General features: G+C 53.0%; 2 protein-coding genes across 2 annotated transcripts; both read right to left on the bottom strand.

Moving 5' to 3' along the window:
• Positions 1-16: 16 nt before the first annotated feature.
• LOC119108949 (galactose-specific lectin nattectin) lies at positions 17-6,609 on the bottom strand. Its single transcript, XM_037232495.1, has 3 exons — positions 6,510-6,609; positions 1,089-1,189; positions 17-748 (listed from the first exon to the last, which is right to left on the bottom strand). The coding sequence occupies exons 1-3, from the start codon at positions 6,565-6,567 to the stop codon at positions 659-661; spliced, it is 249 nt and encodes an 82-aa protein (XP_037088390.1). The 5' UTR covers positions 6,568-6,609; the 3' UTR covers positions 17-658.
• Positions 6,610-7,952: 1,343 nt separating this feature from the next.
• LOC119108946 (solute carrier family 25 member 44-like) lies at positions 7,953-17,767 on the bottom strand. Its single transcript, XM_037232490.1, is given in 9 exon segments — positions 7,953-9,619; positions 10,539-10,669; positions 11,333-11,465; positions 11,803-11,918; positions 11,921-11,965; positions 11,968-11,986; positions 13,005-13,187; positions 13,983-14,138; positions 17,667-17,767. Coding segments are annotated over 8 exon segments (966 nt in total). The 5' UTR covers positions 14,130-14,138; positions 17,667-17,767; the 3' UTR covers positions 7,953-9,427.
• Positions 17,768-18,085: the final 318 nt, after the last annotated feature.

Below are 18,085 nucleotides of genomic sequence, written 5' to 3'. Positions count from 1 at the left end.
GCCCTTCACCCGCGTCGGTTAGATTTACCTGAGGGCCAGTTTGCTTGGTGCTTAGGCAACTATACTGCAGACCAATTGCAAACTAAATTTCGTCAGGGTCCAATGATCTCTTTGATACCATAGCTGTACACGCCTTGGAGCAAGAAGCGCCGAGTTTCGGGAAAGCAAACTCTTGGAAATCGCCTTTGTAATTGACAGTGCCTGAAGGTGGAGTGACGCCGCAATTTTTGTGATATTTACAAGCGCCGTGCCGTATACGCTGTGCACCGTACCTTCCGATTCCAACTCCCCAGCCGACGGCGTTCGGTAAAAGACGACTGCATTGTGGTTTTGCATGATCGCTTGTTTTGCAGTTTGCAGTTCGTACTAGATGCAGCTTAAAGCGCAAAGCATCACATTTAACTCGTCGCCCATTTCATCTAAGTTCCAAGAGAGGTCAACACCTGGACAACTAAATATGCCGTGATTTTAAGTGGCTGTGGTACAGTCTCTGGGTTATCTCCCTAAGCTAAAGTGATAGCTTAGACAGGTGAACTAAGCCGCTGTGTAACTGCACGCTTTGCCAGCTGCCTGACCAGTTATTGACACAGAGTCATGGTAACGTCCGAGAAGAGCGAGCTCAGGTGCGAGCGCCGCAGACCATAGCGTCACCGCTGTGTCAATGGTTCACCGACTGACCTCTCAGCAGATCGACGACGTCCAGCAGTTTGCTGCGGTTGTTGATGGTGGCGAGGGCGCCGCCATGCTCCTGTCGAAAGTCGTTCCAACACAACCGTCAGCCATTTAGAGACGACGCTGTGTTATGCGGGCATCAAGCCCCGCGCAAAGCAGCTGACACGCCAGGGGGGAGGAACTCCAGCTCTCTAAACAGCGATGTTGCCTAGACGAGGACCTCCAGCCCTCTTAAGAACAAAGTTCCTCAGATGAGGAGCCACAAAACAGCGGCATTACCGAAACGAGGAGCCAAAGCCCTCCAAACAAAGTCACCCCCGCCACGAAACATGGGGCTAAGGGGCAGAGCTTGGCCAGCCCCACACCAGACCCCGCCGTCCCGAGGGTCCGGCGGCGAGACGGCACACCTCACCAACCTGGCAGAGGGCGTTGGCTCCGGCCCAGCTCATCGAACTGGAGGAGTTGCTGAGGTAACACCAGGAGCCACTCTGACGCCAGTCGGCAGGACACGGCGAGCCTGCCGGGAAGGTGGGTCAGTGAGGCGACTGGAACGTCATCTATAGGCGGCAGCGCCCCACGAAGCCGTGTGTATAGCGCCACCTGTCCACCAACTCAGCCTCCCGAGAGTGTGATTGATCAGTGATTAGCGTGTATGGGTGCGTCCAATGCGATGCCATTTCGCGCCTAGCGCCACCTATTGGTGAGGGAAACTGAGGCCAGTGCGCACAGCACCATCTATCGGGGTGCCTGGAACCTGAATGCTGAGAACGCTGTGCACAGATGTAGTGCAACAATGAACGATGTATCGCAGCACCGGCCGGTGACCGGTTTGTGATCTTCACATCTAGGCCAGTGCGAAGTAACAAAACACCGGGCAGAATGAATCTCAAGGAATGAATCTTCCGACCCGACTGCGATTTCGCCTGGGTGTTAAAGGGTGAATCCAGGGGAGCAGTCGTGCTATGCTTCCCCCCCCCCCCCCCCTGCAAGATGGTCAAATCCGGTCAAAAACAACACATTTCGGGACTTTGCAGAAAATCTCAGCAAATCTTGCCAACAAAAGATTGTGAAAATATGCTCACAGAGAGACAAAAGAAAGCGACGCTCGCTCGGTTGTTTTTTTAAAACCAGGACACTTTTTTGGCTTTTCCCCACCAAGCCGGCAATGTCTCCGTCTCCCAAGGTGGCGTTCTGGATCCGTCCTTTTGCGTATCTGTCTGCAAGTTCGACTTTCATGTGAAAAAACGGATGACATTGAGTTGCAGGCGATGTTTTCAACAATCCGCTTCAGTTGAGAGGCCATCTGGCTGGCGAGGAAGAGCACTTCTGAGCTCCGACCAGTGCGTCACGGTTTATAAACACGGGGACAGCACCAGCCGTTCGATGCAGAGCCATCCCGAAGTAGGGCTTGCGCCTCGGCATGGCCTGTGTCGCTCTCAGCAGCATGGCAGCGTACTGTTCCAGCTTACTTTGCTAACATCTGGGATAGTTTTTGCAACATCTCTGTTTTGCCTACTTGGTGAGTGCCTTTCTAGTGTTTATAGCACATCTTGAGCACTGACCTCTATTTCAGTGCATATGTTTCAACCAAGTAGGCAGAATAGGCGGACATTTGACCCATCTCATTCCATAACATCGGCTGTCATTCCAGTCAGCGCGTAGGATTCAAGACGAAAATAAAATCGTCGAGCTGACTTGCACATACCCCACTATATGGTTGAGGCCCACGTCCATTATTGCACCGTCACTGCACTGCACTGCACCGACGCCCATTGCTACACCGGTCGTTGCTGCACGTTACTGCACCGTTTGTTATTTATGCCCAGCACTGAACCACTGAAGGATCACCATTCGGCTCTCGAGGGCAGTGCTGACACGGGGGGACCAGAGCGAGGACGCCAGGGCGCGGGCGGCCGGTGGTGAGCAAAGGTCACCGTCTGTTTACAGTGGCCGTCGTGCCTCCGCGGTCCCCGGTCTCCGCGGTCGCCAGCCTCCGCGGCTAACACGCTGCAGCCTGCATCCCCGAGCGAGGGGCCGCCCGTCCGACGGGCGTGTTTGGTGAAATCAGGGGTTTCGTGTGACGACTGGACATCTGAAAATCCCGTCAAGAAAGGGGCCCCCCGTTTTCTATCCGCAAACTCCATTCCTTCCTTTGGTTGCATCGCGTACATCCGTACGCAAACTGCCTCTGGTCACATCGCATACATCCGTACGCAAACTGCCTCTGGTCACATCGCGTACATCCGTACGCAAGCTTCCACTGGTCACCTCGCGTACTTTCGTAAGCAAACTTCCTCTGGTCACATCACGTACTTTCGTACGCAAGCTTCCTCTGGTCACATCGCGTACATCCGTACGTAAACTTCCCCTGGTCACCTCGCGTACTTTCGTACGCAAGCTTCCTCTGGTCACATCGCGTACATCTGCGTACCGCATCCTGAAAATGCAGAAGCTGCAAAGCTAATGGCTAATTTGTATACGTGGCAGTTGCGGATCCCATCACATTTTTTGTTGTTTTTGCATTCAAAATGTGTTGGGAAGATTTTACTAGCAGGGTGAGTCATTCAGTAAATTGGGGAAGAGACAAGGGTACGCGGTGCATATCAACGAAACGGGTATCAAAACGGGCCGAAAGTCGAAAAGAGCTTTTCACATAGTCATCATCCAGTCATTCCACCCTTTCTATCGCCCCACAGCCCGCTCAATCCAGCCACATCAGCAACCATGTACAATGCATAGCTCTCATTTTCTGAGGTCCCTTGATGTCCCTTAGAGATGTTTCCATTTTATTCTCACCTGAGCAGAACCTCGCGTACTTCTCAGTGTAGGTCACGAGCACTGGCGACCGAAAACCAGTGACCAAGAGCAATTCCGGACGATATATCCCGCTTACATCCGGGCAAACATGCACCATTTTAGGCAAGTTAGACCAGTGGTGGGGCATCGAAAATTTCGGAAAGCGCGGCAAACATATTCCAACAGACCTCTCGTTCTCTCACGGTCCTTTGCAACTCAATGACCCCACTCATCTATATCCTGAATTTGTGGCTCGGGAAAGGTGTCCTGATGAGCCGCCCTGGGCTCTCTCATTTGGTCCCGACGAGCCGCCCTAGGCCGTCTCAGTTGGTCCTGATGAGCCGTTCTGTGCCGTCTCAGATGACCCTCAGATGACTGCGAGTGGGTCGCATGTCTGGGCCAAGCTAAAGTACTGGGAGTTTTAAGATTTCGTCACCCATTACCAAAATCGTCTTGGAAGATTACGACGGTAATGGTAGTCAGATGCGACATGAAATAAAATCACTGGTGCTGTTTTTTTCACTGCTTGATGATAACATACATGACACACATCTATGTCTATTCCGCTCACAGACCAATCTAACCTGTCCAAAATTTTGAACAGACTCGGGCTGACACACCAGCTTTTCTTTACTCGCAGAAGCAGCAATTCTCGTTGGCTATTTTAATCAGTTACCAAGCATGAAACATTTTCCCATTGAACATTACCCAGGTCACGTCAGTTGTTTTCTTCTATTTTTCAACGCTCTGAATCACCAGTCCGCAAAAATATTTTGTTTTATAGTTTGAGAGATCTCGAAAACAAAACCATCCTGTTCTTATCACACGTCATGTGGCCCTATTCACCGCGTAAGCTGTTCTGGTGGCGGATCGACTGAAGTGCTTACAAGAGCTTTGTCGGCTGCTTGCCGGTCCCGGGACGATCCCGCTGGTCGCGCTCTTGACGCTCTTGACGCACTTGACGCAACGAAACATATCATAAAATCTTATTCGTGGGGTCAAATGTTAAAATGCATCCCGGACCCTACGGTCTCTTTTTTGGCAAAAATTGGGTGTGAAACCTGAATGCTAGATAGTCTAAGTGGCAGTCATTAGATCCCACAACAGCTGCATGGTCCTTGTTTGTATTGGACTGTAAATATAGACCCTTGGCAGTTTTGTGGTCCTTGGTTCTCTTGCGTCCCTTGACTATTCTCGGGATCTATGAGAGTTGAGGGAACCTTGCCTGTTGCAGGCTTTTCATTGTGTAAGGTCTCCCTCAACTGCACCTTTCGGCCTTATTAGCTCGGAGACGCCTGACAGTTCCAAGATTTGTAGCGTTTAGATTTGTTTTTCAGTCTAGTATAGTGTCTGTGGTGTCTAAACTCCATTGATCGTTTTGAGATCAATGACTGTCCGGTTTCATTGGCTTTTTCATGTTCTTTGTGTGATGTCCCCGAGGGAAGTCTTGAGGTCCTCGGCTATCATGGTGATCCTTGACCTCTCGGAAGGTTGGTTCGGATAGTTCGGACCATACAACACATGAGGGTTTTCCTCTCCTCGTAGTTCCTTCAAATTCTTAAGCTCTTGGCCATCCCGTAGTCCTTTGATGTTTTAGGGTCCCCCAACAGCTTACGTATGTCTTGAATCGGCGTAGACCTTCAACGTCAGAGCACCACAACCTTTTCCGTAACTCAACCTGCGTTTGTCCGCCGATCCTTGAGCCCCTTACTCGAATCGGACTTTCATTTTCTAGAGGTCCTGCACTACGTCGGCGAACTTCTTCCCTTTGGCCCCTTGGCCGTTTGAGGGACCAGGTTGTCTTGGGTTTCCTTGGCTGTCTCGGGGCCTCTGGACTGCAAAAACTAGTTCCAGAGCTCACCTTCGTTTCTATGCTCTGTTTAGCCCTGGGCTTTGACTTGCGTTGGAAACCATTGGCCATGCTCTCGCTCTCGACTGTCTTGGGCCCTGCTGACTGTCTAGTTTCTTGGGAATTTTAGGCACCTTTTGCGTTTAGCGCTCATTGACCGTTTCAGGACCCCCTGGTGTCCTGAGGCCGTGACCCATTTTTACTCTCATTATTACGGGACTCTGAACTTTGCCTGGGTCTTTGAACGTCCCGGGACTCTTCACATCTTCGAGCGGTCCGTTGTCGCTAGAAACGGCTGTTTGGCTGATGGCCCCTTGACCATTCCCATGCATTCGCTCATACTGGCGCTCCTTGATCAGCTTAATGCACCAACAATTTATTGGGGCCTCCTCACGTTTTATTGCGGTTTCTCTGTTTTGGGCACTTGTGCCTGTTTGAGATCCGTGACCATGGCATCCTTGTAACGCATCGGAGACCTTGACAGCTTGAGTAAACACTGCCTTTCTCGGACCCTTTTGACCGCCCCAAAGCCTTCATCCGGGTAGAAGGCCCCTCATGGCATCCAGTGAACCTTCCAAGACCCGGAGGTGCTGTCCGAAGTCATGTAGCTGTCAGGATTTTTGACTGCAAAGGGACCGTTGACATCCTGAGCGCCTTTCGACTCTTTCGAACTCTGTCGAGCCCAGACCCCGGAGACTTTGACTTTGATCCCCAATGGTCCGAAGGACACTCTGAGCCCTTTTTCGGTCTCTTCCAAAAGCTTCCAGAAAAGCTTGCCTCTAGATGTGAGGGATCACTTGGAGCCTGTCTCTGCACCCGTGGCCCTGGATGTGCCGCCACTGCCTCGGACATAAGCACACGCACGCACGCACGCACGCGCACGCACGCACGCACGCACGCACGCACGCATGCACGCACACACACACACACACACACACACACACACACACACACACACACACACACACACACACACACACATCGGACCACCTCATCCTTACCCGTCGCCAGCCAGCCATCAATGCCTGCCAGAGGCGAGACACCAGTTGACCACGACGGCAGCAGGCCGTGGCTGTTCGAGCGCGGCGAGGGCCTCCTTCTCCCAGTGCCGGCTTCGCTTCACAAGACAACCCAGAGTACCTAATCACGCATTTGGACGTCGGAAGCCACGACGGCGAGGACCGCCACTCACCTGCCACCAGGAGGACAGCCGTGGCCGGCAGCAGCACGGCAAGCAGGAGCGTATTCATGACGTCGCTCCGAGGGTCCGACGGGTGGCGGCCGCCGCTCGGTACTGCCGGGACGCGGACTGACGAGGCGCCGCCGGCCACTCTGTTTACGTCCGCTGTGGAGGCGGCCGCGCGCTGGCCCTGTCCGTCTCCGCTCGGCGCGCGCTGCGGGCCCCCGCTACAGATGGACCGCGCCACGCCGACGGAGGCCGGCGCTCTCCCAGGCCAGACGCGCGTTCAGCTGGCTGGGAGGTGTGTGCGTGAATAAGGGGGGGGGGGGGATAACCTCTGGCGTCGGGTATGCTAGCGTCCGTCGTGCTGTTACAGCCCTCAGTCCCGACATGGACAGCGACACCGATGAGCGCGCCGCCACACACTGTGCTGGGCTCGGACAGCTGAGGTTCAGCGGCCGGTGATCCCTCCCTCCGCTGTCACGCGCTGGGCTGGGCCCGGACAGCTGAGGCTCAGCGACTGGTGATCCCCGCCTCCGTCGTCACGCACTGAGGTTCAGTGACTGGTGATCCCTCCCTCCGCTGTCACGCGCTGAGGTTCAGTGACTGGTGATCTCCCTCTCCGCCATCACGCGCTGGGCTGGGCCCGGACAGTTGACGCTCAGTGACCGGTGGTCTCTGCCTCCACCATCACCATGCTCCAAAGCGGGATCGACGCCGCGCTATCGACAGGAAGCCATCAATTGTGGCAATCGCCAGCCCCCCCCCCCCTCTCCCACACCGCCCAATAGCAGAACACGCTCCGAACAGCGCGACGACGTCACCGCCCCGGCGGCGCGATTGTTTCCGGGGAGGAGCGCCAGTGTCCGTAATCGCAGCAGACGGGCCCTCCGGAAGCGGCGGCGGATCCACGCTCGTTGAGTGGGGAGAATCGGTCTTCCGATGACGAATCCAGGGTTTTATCACTGAGCTGACTGAGATAGACTACTTATAAGGATTACGGCTAACCGAGTCAGTGTTGGTAGCCTGGTGGCAGAACGCTGAGGTCGTCACCAAAAGACCCAGGTTCAAAACCCATCAGTTCCGAGGAGAAAGTTCGGGGTGTGTCGCGCGCATGGCTGAAAGCCGAACACTTTACAGCCCAGCTCAGCACTCGATAACATTTGACGGCGGCCAGCAACTTACCTGGCCGAAATGTTGTGTGCACACTGACACATCAGACGAAAACGGTATCCCGAGCAGAGACTTCATCTGACTGGACGCGGCCGGCGTACTCATGGAGACAGTTGTGGTGAAGCCACAGATCACATGAAACACAATCCAGCGCTGACGACCTTCAACATTGATATTATTCTTAACACTTCTAATGATAAGCAACATCGTTTAAGGGGAGGGGGCGGTGTCATGCGGGCAAACACCACGGAGTTTGCATTTCCAAGAATAATAAAACATACATAAAGTCACGGTGTATTTCAACGCCTCCCAGTACTCAGTCACGTCCGATCAAATAGTCATCTGCAGCCAGAAAATCTGAAGACGAGTCCAGAACAGCAGAATTACCCGAACTTTACGCATAATGCAAACCGACGATGCATTCTGAGCCGGGACATTCCACAGTGGCGCACATCCAGTCTCCCGACTAGGCCTCCCCTACGTTACACGATGAGCGGGCTGCACCAATCACAGGGCACATGGGTATTGGTCTACCGCGGACCCCCTCTGGATGCCCGGCCGATGACGCCGGAGCCCCGCTCTGCACCCGACCGACGCCGACGGCGGGCGAACGACGACGTCCGGACGCAGCGCGGTCCCAAAGCGTGACAGGACGTGACCCGTCCAGTCTGCCGTGACCCACCCCCAAGTCACGGCAGGCTCTCGGGGCTCGGGGCCATGGCCCGCAGGGACACACGTGGTCCGAGGTCCGGCCGCCCGACCCCGGCCGTGACAAGACCCGTCCCCGCTCACGGTGGCAGACTCCCAAGGCTTGTGGCCACGCTCCAAGCGGCACTCGTGGTCCAATGTCCACCCAAACCAGACTGTTGACACCATAAAACAGGATTGCGTTCGACTGTTTCCGAGGTCCGAACAACGCAAAATCAAGTGAGCAAAATGCATACCGCGGAAGTGGGACGTTAAAACCGGGGAGCGCGCGGGGTGACGGGCGGAGCTTGCAGCGCGACGGGCGCTACGTAAGCGTAGTAACACTGCAACGAGCGCAGCACAATATAGCGGCGCCAATACCTAGTTGTGGTCACTGTTGATGCTTCTACGACTAGCTCGAGAGCCCAATTAAAACGGCCTTGGTGTTCACCGCAGTAACACCAAAACGGTGTCGTAATGTTCCAGCTCGTGCACCGGATGAACAACGTCGCAACGGGCCCGGCAACACGCCAGTCGGCAGCTCAGGAACTCAAACAAAGTTCACCTGTTGACTTACACGGACGGGTGAATGGGTGAATAGCCACTAATAAATAAAACCAACAAATCCACTACTGGTTCCTCGGAGAGCGGACCTCCTGCTCCAATCAGAGTCAAATCACATCGGAGGCCTACACGTACCCATTCGACGCGCTCGCTGACGCCTCGAGCGGAGCCCACACCATCACAGGATTCGCACGTCTTCTTTCCTGGGGTCTACGCACCGACCTCTAGCCAACGCCAGCCCGACGAAGCTCTGCACCGTGGTTGCCCCTCCTCGGAGAGTCGGAAACTCTCTGCACTGAGCGCACGGTGGTCCTAACGACACCGCATCTGCACCGCTGGGGACGACGGCCGTCGAGCCTCAGCCTCAGCTCAACAAGCAGTCTACCCGTCAGAACGCCGGCGGACGAGCGTCAGCCCGCGGCGCGCGTCACAGGCACGGCGTCAGCTATAGCGCCTGAGTTATGTGTGACTACTGAATGGCGGCGCCCGGCAGAGCGCCGACGTCGTTACCAGCGCACCAGCGGCTTCAGCTCGTCGTTGATGCTCAACCGCTTCACCGACTCGTAGCCGAGCACGACCATGAAGGAGAAGGTGATGGAGGAGACCAGACGCGCCGACAGGCCCTTGGTGAAGATGCCCCAGCGCTCCTCGGCCCAGAGTGCCTGCACCGTCTCGGGCAGCGAGTTGACGCGCTGGATCTGTGGCGCCGACGCAGACGGATGTTAGCGGCCGCCGCCGGCGTCCGGGGCTGACGCGGACGGGATACGGGGGGGAGGGGGGGCATTTGAGGGGCCGCGGCGTAGCACGGTTATCAGCGGAACTGGGGACTCACGTCAGGACAGCCAGCATCCTGTTTCATGGCACAAACACGCAGACGGCTGGATATCCATCCTGTGATATCCATATCCATATCCATCCAGCCGCCTATGCCTGGCACGCCGGCCTGACCCGTACGTCACCGTGCCAGGCTCTCTCAGCGCGGCGATAAACAGACAGTGGAGCATCGCCGGCGAGTGCGCAACACTAGCACGCCAGCAGGCCCCGGTTCCGTGAACAGACCCGCCCGCCCCTTCCCCCCCGCCACGGGCAGGACAGCAAGCGCGAAGCGCCGGCCGGCGTCCCTCCCGAGATCTCCCCCGACCCCGACCACCGAGGCACACTTTGCGGAGGCCCCACACGGCGAAAGAGGTGGCGATGCTGATTTGGAACTACAATCGTAGGTTATATAGCTGGAGCCATACAATTTACAACTGTAGCCCTTGGAGCCGTGCTCCACGGCGCTGAGGGTAGCAGAAATAGGACCGCATTGTTGGCAGTCTAACCGCAATGATCGGCCGCATAGATCGCTGAGCAGGCGACCAAAGATAATATCATTAGATATGTTTGAGTACCCCGATCTCTAAACCGAAAAAAATCCGGAAGAATTTAATCCCACAGATCATTCTGGCGATCTTCGCGCAAACCTACAAAATTAACGTGTTTTGCAAAACTACTAAGCACCTGCCAAAAATACCACCATAGCAGAGCCATACCGGAAATGAAAGTCATGTCAGCGACAGCTTGTCCCGACGGTTGACTCGGCGCGCCAGAGTGGCGCGTCTGACTCGGGACACTGACCTGGTAGCGGGCTCGCACGCAGTCCAGCGGGTTGGTCAGCACTGTCGTGGTGACGCCGCCCAGCGTGGCCGACAAGCTCTGCATCAGCAGTAGCGGACACAGGCTAGGTGGCAGCACCTTCACCAGCTGTTCTGTAGAACATGACATGGTCACCATCATCAGCAGACACAGGCCAGGTAGCAGCACCTTCACCGGCCGACAAGCACATGAGAGCAATACCAAACACCTCAGACAGCCATTACGCTGCTAAACATGAGTTTGAAGAACAAATTGATTATTACTCATCTTTAGTTAGAGACCAAGTTTGAAACTTTCTTCGAACATTTTGGATGAACGGATTTCTGGGACCACATATTACACTGCGCGGTGCATGTTGTCGCGTGGGCCCCGACCCCCCTCCACCATTCCACCATCTGATCGTGCAATTTCAAGTCGACGGCGGAATTTTGCGACGAAAGCTGAACATTCCTCATTGCTCCGGCCGGTCCGTCCTGCTCCTCGAACTCACAACACCACGAGTGTGTAAGCTTAAAGGTGGGCGTTTTAGCCACGTGAGCCACCCGCACGGACCACAAACCATACACAGGCCATTGCCCTTTCCCTGCTCTGTCTTCTACTGCGTATCTATCGCGAGATGAATTATTACCATAACCAATATGGACAACGTGATCATCAGGGTCAGTATGCACTTTTGGCCTACTTTGTGGAGAAAGGCGACAAGTGCCGCATCACTGGTAAAACAAAACATGTGTCGCACAAAATGGAAAATATACGCAACGGCTGATAAAATATACCTTGATAAAAGTGGTAGAATGACCACCACAACGCTGAGTTGGGTACATATGTGCAAATGGAGGCGAAGTATCCGCGATAAAAACCACGGACGCCGTCTTGTTTGTACACTTCTTTTATGATCTCCAACGCTATCTGAAAAAGACAACCATCCGTGAAGAATTGCTTCAGCAAGCAATGCGCCACTTATTTCGGCAAGCACCGTTTATCGGCCATCATTTTCATTCATAAATCTCCTCAGTTCATATCTTGAGCGTAATGTGAGTGCTAGCTACGCGCACAGGCATAAGTCAGATTGTATATGATCTCATATATAATGGCGTAGGATACCGTCCGAGGAGGGGGCTAAAATTATGCCATTCAGGGTCAACTGACGCCAAGCGTGTAACATCCCTGGATGGACACCAACACACATGTGTCGTGTCCGTCCATCTGCCGGCGCGGCGTCACCCGTCCGCGGCCGAGTACGCACCCTCCGCCGTGGGATGCTCTCGTACTGGATGCGCAGCGGGTTGAGACGACGCGTGCCCTTGCCGGGCGCCAGCTCCACCTGTCCCAGCACCATCAGGTGCTGACTGATGACGTCAACGGCACGATGATTGTCTGGCCGACCAGCGACGCGCCGCCGCCGCCTGCAGCGCCCGCACTCGGCTGTCCTGGCGACATGGCAACACGGCGTCAACGGTACCGTAATACGGCTGAACTGGCGACACGGCAACATGGTTGTCAACCGCACCATGACACGGCTGGACTGGCGACACGGCAACACGGCGTCAACGGTACCGTAATACGGCTGAAACTGGCGACCAGGTGCAACATGGTGTCAACCAGCCACCATGACCACGGCTGGGACTGGCGACAACGGCACACGTGGCGTCAACGGTACCGTAATACGGCTGAACCGGCGACACACGGCAACCACTGGCGTCACGGGTACCGGTTAATACGGCTGACTGGCGACCCGGATGCAAACACCGGCGTCAAACGGTACCGTAATACGGCTTGACTGAAACTGGGCGACACGCGCAACACAGGCGTCAACCGCACCATACATGGCTGCGCACGGCGCACGGCACGGCGTCAACGGTACCGTAATACGGCTGAACTGGCGACACGGCAACACGGCGTCAACGGTACCGTAATACGGCTGAACTGGCGACACGGCAACACGGCGTCAACAGCACCATGACACGGCTGGACTGGCGACACGGCAACACGGCGTCAACAGCACCATAACACGGCTGGACTGGCGACAAAGCAGCACGGCGTCAACAGCACCATGACACGGTAGGACTGGCGACAAGGCAACACAGCGTCAATACCACTGTAACACGGCTGGACTGGCAAGACATCATCACAACGCCTAACGGTCCCGACATCGTGGAACAGTACGCTTTTATGTTAGGGTCAAAAGTCAGTGTGAACAAATTTTAAGACGAAACATGCCCTTGCCAGTCCACCACCTCACCGTGTTTTTGAATACCACAGCTGTGCTGCAGATTAAGTCATAAGCCCCGAGAGAGATGTACGGTACGCCGCCATGCCACCCCACGCGCGCCCGCACCCCAACCCAAACACCCCGCACACGAGCGCCCTCGTAACGCACATCTGTACATACCTGCGCCCCGCCACCTGTGTTGACCGAACTCTCAGACGCGTCGCGCGCCGGCCCACCTGGACGCCGCAGTTTTGCAGCACGTGCCGCACGGTCTCGTACGTGGTGATGTACGCCACGCCCGACACCAGCTGGAAGGCGCTGACCCAGAAGCCCCGGTACAGTCCGGCGAAGCCCTCGTTGGCGAATGTCTTGCGGAAGGCGTCGAACGTGCCGTTGTAGACGCTGTGGTGGCGCTGAACCTGATGGCCGTAGCGCGGCAGTAGCAGCGAGGCGGCGGAGGGACGGCGGGGCGGCGAAAAGGCTTGTCATTGGCTTCGGCTGTGACGCGGTCGTTTCACCACACGACAAATCGAACATAATAATGGGCGCATATGTATTGTAGTAATGCTGTAAATGTCCTAGGTCACTAAAAACGAAGCAAAATGTAAGAAATAGTGCGCAAAATGAAGGCACTCTGTAAACCATGTTTGGTTTCAGATAAAAAACTTGTGACGCACACACTTCATAAGAAAATCAACACCACCATCATCAGATACATCATCGTAGCATTTTTTCTAACACGCTATCAGCAGACAAAAATGTTATGCATTAGTTGGCTGTGAGAGCTCATATTTCCCAGCTGGTGTCATGAGCCAGATACCGCTCCCAACACACGTTAAGTGGCGCAAAAAAAAATCCAAGATACCGCGGGCGTAGTGATAAGCGGCCCGTCCAAGAAAAACGGGACGTATTGAGTTCGACTCCCCGCACTACCCGACTTTCCCAGGGGGTGAGAGGCGGGCGGCGCCAAGTAGCCTCAGCTGAGTGCATCGTAAAGCACCAATGACGACGAACAGGATAGACACGATGACACGACTTGATCGATCCTGTTTCCCGCAAGGGCTTCCCGTTTGTCTGCATCCACTGCTCCAGGCAATGACCCCACAGGAACAGGACCGCCCGCGGATAACTTATCACGAGACGTCACCAGGAGCCCGCCCATTGGTCCCCAGCACACCACGCTCAACGCCGGACGTGCCGCGGAACCCGCTCACCTGCAGACGGGTTTTGATGACAGTGAAGGGGTACAGCATACAGCGGATGCTGAACGAGCTGGCGATCGACAGAGGGATGAACTTCCGCTTGTCCAGCATCTCCCACTCGATGGTCCTGATGTAGGGCTGCGTCTCCATGGACGACATCGGGAGTTACTGAAAACCACCAGACGTCACCAGAGATGACGGCGTGCCCTCACAGATCCGAGCGCGCTAACTCAGAACAGGACAACGGCCAGCAGCGGCGAGCAGGGTAGCAACATACACCATGCATACTCATGTGCATATAAAATTCAGATTGGTAGCTCTTACAGATTCTTTTTAAATTGGCGTCAAGCTAGAGCCTGTTCCGGCCAACCTTTTATTCCCCCACAATTTACTCAAAAAATCTCCGGCTGCTACTCTCAGTTCCCTTGTCCGGGGAGGGAAAAACATATTGCGTCCCAACTTCTTCGCACCACACTTCTATATGTTTGGTTTTTCCGGGCGTCTGCTCCGACCAGATGGCCGCGCCGCTCATACGGCTCAGCCGCTCTGGGGCTGGTGGCTCGCCGCTCATACGGCTCAGTCGCTCTGAAGCTGGTGGCTCGCCGCTCATACGGCTCAGCCGCTCTGGAGCTGGTGGCTCGCCGCTCATACGGCTCAGCCGCTCTGGAGCTGGTGGCTCAGCCGCTCTGGAGCTGGTGGCTCAGCCGCTCTGGAGCTGGTGGCTCAGCCGCTCTGGAGCTGGTGGCTTAGCCGCTCTGGAGCTGGTGGCTCAGCTGCTCTGGAGCCGGTGGCTCAGCCGTTCTGGAGCTGGTGGCCGCGCCGCTCATACGGCTCAGCCGCTCTGGAGCTGGTGGCTCGCCGCCGTGAGCGTCCAGCTCCTGAGCCCGGAGCCGGAGCGGCGGCGGCCCGGCCGGCGGGCGCCACTCGATGCGTCTGAGCCCTCGCACGGTCAGCGATATGGGTCACCGACGAGGTTGGCACGCCTCACGCAAATACGGCGATAAGACCCAGGCGCGGGTGACCTTCGAAGACCACACTTCGCCTCCGATGGCCTTGTGATAAACGGAAGGGCCATGGCCAGTAGCGGCGCAACCTGACCAGACGACCAAAGTGGGGAGGCGAAACAAATCCAGTGGCTCGTCCTGTGCCCGTGACCTACTCATCACAATATGAACAATTCACCAATGAACTAATGAGTCAGCCATTATTTTGGTTAACCATTGTGTTTTCATAACATATCTTATTTCAGTCATGTGGATAAATTGTACAATTTCATATTCCTGCCCAATTTTGAGACAGTGTTCCTATTGCTGGAACTACAAAATTATGTCCATGTATATACATACATATATATATATATATATATATATATATATATATATATATATATATATATATATATATATATATATAGATGCAGATTTTGAATGAGCATGAGAGCAGCACATGCCACTTCCAGAAGATAGTCTCATTACCTCGTTATGCTAGATATGGCTGAATGTTTCACACATAATCAAAAGGTTACTCTCCACAATTGGTTGGGCGTCAGCCAAAACTGCTGACCTAGCCCACCCCAAAACCTGATTTTTCCACAGACTTTGGTTACTTAATGCTGCATCCTCAATGACATAATCAAATTTAAAACAAATTTTGTAGCTTCAAAATCGCTTTCCTGCAGAGGAATGACTTTCCATGTGGAGTTAATGTAAGCTGCCCTTTGTGAAAAGCTTAAAATTCAGTTAAGATTTCAGAAAAGCATTCAAGGAAACCTTAGTAAGGGATCACATAAGTAAGGCATCATTTCCAAACTAACCTGACATCAGAGCAGTAAAGCATAAGGATAGAATGACAATCATTTCACTTGAACTCAGTTTCAAATTTTAATTTTTAATCAGATTCAAATGATAAATTTGGGACTTTGCTGGTGAATCATGGTCACTCAGCTGCCCACACATCCAGAAGAAGATGCCTCAAAGCCTGGTAGCTTGTGATCATCCCAAATGTCATACCAGATATTAAGCTCTGAAGTAAATAACTGCAAATTTGTATTTTGTATCAATTACTGCAATCTGTTCAGATCATAACCCCGGAAACACAAATGCCTAAGAGCCAGCTACTTATTTCAGATCTTATCTTGGCATTGACAAGATAGCAGGTCGCAAGGCTTGTAAGTTCTGATCTGATTGATCCCCAATATCAATACAGATTACTTTCTAAATTCAGAAGGGAGATCTTCCTTCCCTTCAGAACCCCTCAATGCTAGACCTAACCTGGGTGACAGAAAGTCAAGCCTATCGACATTGGAGAGTGACTGTCAGTCATTTACTCCAGTCACTGTGTTGGTTTTGAGACCACAGTGGATGTGGACTTAAATGCGGATGTGATGTTTTCAGTGAATGAATTATGGTTCAGAAATACAGTGGATGGATGTTTTCCCCAGTGGATGTTTTATGGTGCACTGACTACATTAGCCACACTGCAACTATGACAATATATTTACCTAATTAGTGAAGATGAAATAAAGCTTGGTGAAGATTAAAAGGTAAGGATTCATGAGCAACTTCTGTTAAACATCCTCTGTCTAATGATTACTATCACAGCATCCACCAGATCTCTCAACCCATAATCTGATTCCCTGGGCTTGTGAAATTGGCCTGGATTGTTTGGATGCTGATGAGTGATTTTTGTTAAGGGACATATGTATATAGCCACATACCCTTGGTCTGAGCACCAGCAACTGCAGAGGCCATGGCACAACCACAGGTTGAACGAGTGACCTTTCCTGCCCCATGTGGGAGCTGAGTGCATTAACCACTTGGCATCTGGCCTGATGAGGAATGACAAATGAGATTTGTACATGGCAGATACACTTGATTCCCTATCACTAACTGCATAGCTAAATCTACCTGTTATAAACAAATGAATGGCATTTGCTTAATATGTACCAAACTCATGTGAGGCCAAAATTTACTGACTTGTTAAGTGTTTTGCTTGAAAAAGATTTTGAGAACATTTAGATCTGAAATACTTTCAAAAATCATTATTCTTTGAACCATCAACTCTCCAAGATCTGAAATCAGTGGTGACCATGTAACAAACTCCTGAGAGTTTGAATTCAAGGTGTGCACATACTGAAAATATTGCCAAAATGTTTCCAGATATGGTGAAACATACATTTTCAACAACCCGGGCAGAACATATACAAACACACAAATCATTTTGGCATGGTACAGTGTATAGAGATTCATGGTACACACAAAAACATGACTATTTATATCTCAAATCCAAATACCAACTAGCTACTTTGTGACAGTGGTGTATACAAACATCCTCACAAAAGTGAGAAGAGCATGGGTGCCCTCTGAAACATATTCATGATCATTACTTTTAGGCTTGGCAACTGGTCAATTCACTGTGTTGGAGGCAACATTGTTTGCTGAACAACTGTGCCTTACCAACAATGTTGCATTAAAACAGCCAATGTCAATCAGAACTTACGCATGTCTTAGCAAGCATTTCCCGATGAAGGTACGCTAAAACATGTAAATGTTAATCAGGCTTTGCAAACCATGCTGGGGAATCGCGGCACTGCCTTTTCCTGGCAAACATTAGCATACACACAAATAGCAATACCATGTTGAGCCACCAGGAGCGCAACCAGAAAAAAACGCCCTCCAGTATGGTGACGTTCAGTACCTTAAACACCCAGCCCCGTTCCAAGAACAGATACTGATATCAGTCGATGTTCGGTCTCCAATCGGTCTATAAGACCTACACGGTCCTGCAATGTCCACACACACGGAAATTCGCTTTAAGGCAGGATGAAAGTTATATGTCACTTCCTCGCTGCATTTGCCTAACAACTATTAAAGGCTGGGTCTAAAAAACCGGTATATGACGCAGCCACGCCAGTTTTCCAAAATGGCTCGTCCGATCGCCTTGCAATCTTCATCGATCGATTTCGTGCAATGAGGTGAGTTATCGAGATCTGACCTGAGGTCAGACACCTCGAAAACGCGAAAGGGAAATTATGCATGCAAACGCAGACAACTCAGATCTCAGAACCTACTGGACTGATCACTATGAAGCCTTCACCATTGGATGCCCCATACCTG

Source organism: Pollicipes pollicipes, unplaced genomic scaffold (assembly GCF_011947565.3).
Source record: "Pollicipes pollicipes isolate AB1234 unplaced genomic scaffold, Ppol_2.1 Scaffold_7097;HRSCAF=8413_pilon_pilon_pilon, whole genome shotgun sequence".
NCBI classification, from domain to species: domain Eukaryota; kingdom Metazoa; phylum Arthropoda; class Thecostraca; order Pollicipedomorpha; family Pollicipedidae; genus Pollicipes; species Pollicipes pollicipes.
This window is presented reverse-complemented; position numbering and strand designations above follow the sequence as displayed.